Source organism: Manihot esculenta, chromosome 18 (genome assembly GCF_001659605.2).
Source record: "Manihot esculenta cultivar AM560-2 chromosome 18, M.esculenta_v8, whole genome shotgun sequence".
In the NCBI taxonomy this organism is placed as follows: domain Eukaryota; kingdom Viridiplantae; phylum Streptophyta; class Magnoliopsida; order Malpighiales; family Euphorbiaceae; genus Manihot; species Manihot esculenta.
The window spans coordinates 17,137,782-17,142,780 of record NC_035178.2 but is presented as its reverse complement, the minus strand read 5'-3'; the positions used below and the strand labels follow the sequence as shown (position 1 = coordinate 17,142,780).

Here is a 4,999-nt window from a genome sequence, read left to right as displayed (position 1 = left end):
CTAGCGCCGGTAACGGGTCGAATTTCCGGGTCGTTACACAAATAGCATCTGCATGCTTCAATGAAGGAGAAATCTAAGGTGTGAAAAATTATAACATATAATGGACCGCATATATGTTCTAACCCAATGGTTGAAAGAGATGATCGAAAATTGAATACTAAATTTATATGTCAATTTATTTTATCGATGATAGAAGAGTGACCAAACATTCAAATAAAAACCCTATAAGCAGATGTTAGGGATAAGGTTGGATATGAACTATCATATTTGAAGACATGAAAGACAAAACAATTTGCAATTAAGAAAATTTTTTGTGGATTGAATGAATCGTATGGAAGGCTACGTAAATACATGAATGTGGTTTGCCACTTCAATCCTGATTCAGTCTTGGTAATTGAAGATGATTCTGACTATATAAACGATCGTACTTGCCATGTCTTTGATCTCATGTTTTGGGCATATCGTCAGTCGATAGAAGGTTTCAAGCATTGTCAGCCTGTGCTTTTTATTGATGATACATTTCTATATGGCAAATACAATAGGTGTATATTGTGTACAATATTGCTAAATGGGAATAATCAGATATTTCCACTGGCATTTGCAATCATTGAGAAGGAGAATTCAGATAATTGGGTATGATTTATGACTTGTTTGAGAGTATATGTATTAGAACGAGAAGATTTATGTGTTATTTCTGATTGTCATATTGGAATTAAGAAAGCAATGCAACAAGACTGGTGGCAACCTCCAAGTGGACATTATCAATACTGCATTCGATATATTTTGAGCAATTATAATACAAAATTCAAAAATGCAGTCATGAAAGAATGTCTAAGGAAGGCTGGTAAACCTCACTTAAAATTCCTTACGTTAAATTAATAACTTTGTCGTACATAACTAAGTCATAATAAATATTATATTTTAACTTTAATAGCCAATCATAATCAAAGGAGGAAATTCTATGAGACAATGAATAAAATAGAGGAAGTTAATCCAAAGACTTTTGAATGGGCTGTGAAGATTCCTCTAAATAAGCAGACTCGTTCCCACTATGGTGGCAAGCGATATGGATCAATGACAACTGACACTATTGAGTCTGTCAATGGAATGTTGAAAGGTTTTCAAGCATTGCCCATTACAGCAATGGTTGAAAATTTTTTTTAACAATGTGCGCATTACTTTGACACTAGAAGAAGCCAATTCTTTCAACAATAGCAAGATGGCTATAAATTCACCCAATCATATGGTGAAATTATACAGAAGATTGCTCAATCTGCAAATGGCCATCTTGTAACAACATTTAATCGTGATGAATTAGTTATCAAATTCCAAAGTGCAAAATCTGGGCAAAAGCAAGTGGTTAAGCTTATAGAAGGGACTTGCACTTACGATAAATTTCAAGAGATGTGCATCGCATATTCACATGCCATAGCAGCATGCATGTCAAGATCTATGGATTATGAGCAATTTGTTGATAGCTACAACATATTAGACAGAATAATCAAATGTTATGAACACATGTGCACTCTTTTAGGTAATTCAGACTTTTGGCCTACAGACCATGAAGTACCACTTATTCCAAACAAAGATAAAATTAGAAAAAAGGGACGATCGAAGTCGTCGAGGATCCAAAATGAGATGGATTGGAGGGTTGCCAAAGTTAATATTCCCGAAAAGAAAATTATTATTCAATATGTGGGCAATCGGGTCACAATAAAAAGACATGTAATGTGAATCAGAATTTATGATTTTACATGGCTTTATTAATAAAATATGTTATATTGTATTACGATAATATGTTTGTATATTATATTTAACCATTATGTCAACGTATATTACATCCAGGAAATATCTTCCTGTAAAAATCTTCGTGAGTCATCAGAAAGCAAATCAAGTAGAGGAAAGGAAAAAATAATTGTTGTAACACTCTTATAGATAAATATATTGACTCAAATGGTTGTTCATGATATAGTCACATGCGACCTTTTACTAATCAACCAATTTAGGCTTGCTTGGAATAAGGATTTGCTAACCATATATTTATTAGACATCATTCGGAAAAACTATATGATTTTGGACATGCCACAATTGCTCTTCAACATGATTGGTAATGTTTATGGGAGATTCAATATGAATTGGAAGCTTACTATAGCTATCATGAGTTGCCAATTTCAAAAGCTACATCGGCTGACATGGCTCACAATACAAATGAAGAAATTACGAATATGAAGGATCACCTTCTCAAGAAGATTAGGGCTATGGATAGGAGGTTGGATAATTGCATGCTGAAAAAAGTGAGTTTTCAAGTGTGTATGATGACAGCTAGTTCTCGTGTTTCACGATTTATAGAAGATAATGACCTATCTTATTATAGTGACAATGATAGTGGTGATTTTACGAAATATCTATCACATTGTCTGCCAAAATGCTGTTGAAATTTATGTATATATTGACAATGTTCTATAGTAACTAAACATATTGACAATGATCTAGCTATTTATTGTTGCACGCAGATCATGAATAATTATACTCCACGTGATATTTATGACGCAACTGGTAGAAGATGATTACTGGATGATGAATTTATGTATCCACTTAACCCTCATCTGTACAATAATGACCATGTATATAATATAATACGAAGTGAATTGACATTTCATATACAACAATCATAATTTCTACGAGAGCAATATACTCAATGTGAAATTAAATGTCCTCGCCGTAAAGCTATCATAATGTCAATGTCAACGTCAACGATTGAACAAATGCATTGCGCATTTTATCATATTCGTGAGGAGAACTACATAATAGCTATTAGATTAAATAGAGAATTTTTCAAAACAAAAGCAACAGAATTTTTAGAGGATGGAAATTTAAATCAATATCAAATGTACCGAAAGATAATGTTATCAAGTGATTGTACATCTGATGTCGAAATGTCTGATGAGGATTAATGATGGTAATTGTATACGCAGAACATTGAGTGTAATCTTATGTATTTGTATATGATTTGTTAGTTCTATAAAAATTTATTCAGTTACTCACATTAATTGACAACCAAAAATAATGATAACCTTATTTCCATTGAAAAATGGCATTACAACATCACATTACTCCTCACCAGACATATCAATATCTGATGCGTACATTGGAGATGATATTACATTATTAATCTCCACTTCCCACAATGAGCAACCATTTGGATGTGCTTGTTTATTAGCAAGATGTAGCACATAATACCTAGATCTACGTATTATTAGCCAATTATTCTCTTCACGAATCCTCTTTGAGGCAATCTCATATGTGCGGATATTGTTCCTTGTCATCGTTGGTGACTCACGCTTGATAATTGGAGCATTAAGTTGACTGCAATCAATCACAAGATTTTACGACTCCTCAACACGATAAGCCCATTCACGATGAAGCTTGGCATAATACTCTCGCCTATCAGTTTGTCTCTATCTAACATAGTAGTCATTAAATGTAGGCAACATCCATAATCGACCATTCCTATGATATGAAGAACTACCTTCCATTTTAATTGTGCCAACATCCTCATCAAATGCATAATTCAGTATATATAGGAAATTTTTTTTACATACAATAATTGTCATGTGACTTAACAGTTCACTTTCATCTTCTATCTTTATAACTTGCATAAAAAAAAATTGCCCTTATCTTTTTTGAGGTTAGTTCCTGGTGAGTTTTATGTGCTTTGTATGTATGATATGTGTATACCATGCTATGTGCTAGTTGAGGAACATTCGGGGACGAATGTTCTTAAGGGAGGGAGAATGTAATACCCGGCTAGACTCTGGTATCTGAATTCCTACCGTCCGGTGGAATCTCAGATGTCGGAGACCTCTAGAAGGGTAAAACCATGTTTTCATAAAATGTTTTAATGTGTTATATGGTTTTAAGTAAAAAGGAAATGAGTTTTTGCATGAAAACAACCTTGGAGGAAGACCCAGGTTCGGCCGCCGAACGTGCATGCATTTCGGGTGTGCCTTAGGCCCCCGAAGGCATAAGTGAGGAAAGTCCAGGTTCGACCGCCGAACCTCAAGTTCGGCCGCCGAACATGGCATGCATGCGGAGGCACGTTCGGCCCCCGAACGTGGCCTGGCCAGCCACTATAAAAGGGTCCCTTAGCCGAAAACGGGCGAGCTTTTTCCCCATTTTCGGCCAAGGTGAGCTCTCCGCCGTTCCTCACCGATCTTTGAGTTCTTCCTTCAAATCTTTCACGATTTTCACAAGTTTTCATCTTGTTTTGAAGATTTTCAAGTATTGAGCAAGTTTTGAGCTTGGAGACCCAAGGAAGTTGAAAATCTCCCATCTCCAAGATTAGGTCGTCTCTCTCTCGATCTTCAAGAAGTAAGAGTCGATCTTAAGCTCATTGCATGTTTTAAGTAAGTTTTATGAAGATCTATGGGGTAGAATGCATGTTTAGCTTATAGTTAGGTTTTTGAGTTATTGTTGTGTTTTGAACAATGTGGCTTGCCAATGCATGTTTGATGTGTTGTAGATGGGGTTTTAGATAGTTTGAAGCCCCTAGGAGCTTGTATGCTTGTGTATGTGTGTTGTAGAATAGGTTTATGCATGTTTGGATGGAATGGGAGGCGTATATGCATAGAAGAGCTAAGTTTCTGCCACTAAGGGAGAAACCAGGTTCGGCAGCCGAAGGAACTTTCGGCCGCCGAACATGCTTGTGGAAGCAGCCTTCAGCTGCCGAAGCTTGCCCCCGAAAGGAGACTTTCGTCTCTGTCTGGGAGTTTCGGCCGCCGAAAGTGCCACCGAACCTGCCTGACTTTCGGCTCTGGAGGGACTTTCGGCCGCCGAACCTGCCGCCGAAAGTGCCCTGTCCAGCCCTCTTTTGCATGTTTTCTATGGTTGTTTCATGATGTTCTAGGGGGTTTTTGGGGGATGTTTTTAGAGTTATGTTCTAGTTGTTTGGTCCCTCATTTGAGTCCACCTGTGTAGGTTCGGACCCGAGGAACCGAGG

At 36.6% G+C, this 4,999-nt stretch overlaps 1 protein-coding gene across 1 annotated transcript; it reads left to right on the top strand.

Annotated features, from left to right (window-relative positions):
* Positions 1-351: 351 nt before the first annotated feature.
* Positions 352-2,435, top strand: LOC110606264. The gene is made up of 5 exons (XM_021745018.1): positions 352-633; positions 718-844; positions 935-1,146; positions 1,261-1,534; positions 2,143-2,435. The coding sequence occupies exons 1-5, from the start codon at positions 352-354 to the stop codon at positions 2,433-2,435; spliced, it is 1,188 nt and encodes a 395-aa protein (XP_021600710.1).
* The last annotated feature ends 2,564 nt before the right edge of the window (positions 2,436-4,999 follow it).

Excerpts from the sequence above, each read along its gene's own strand:
- LOC110606264 (XM_021745018.1), top strand. The coding sequence starts at position 352 with ATGAATGTGGTTTGCCACTTCAATCCTGATTCAGTCTTGGTAATTGAA. Across the intron at positions 845-934 it reads AGAATGTCTAAGGAAGGCTG|CCAATCATAATCAAAGGAGG; the intron begins GTAAACCTCACT and ends TAACTTTAATAG. Across the intron at positions 1,147-1,260 it reads CATTGCCCATTACAGCAATG|AAGATTGCTCAATCTGCAAA; the intron begins GTTGAAAATTTT and ends GAAATTATACAG.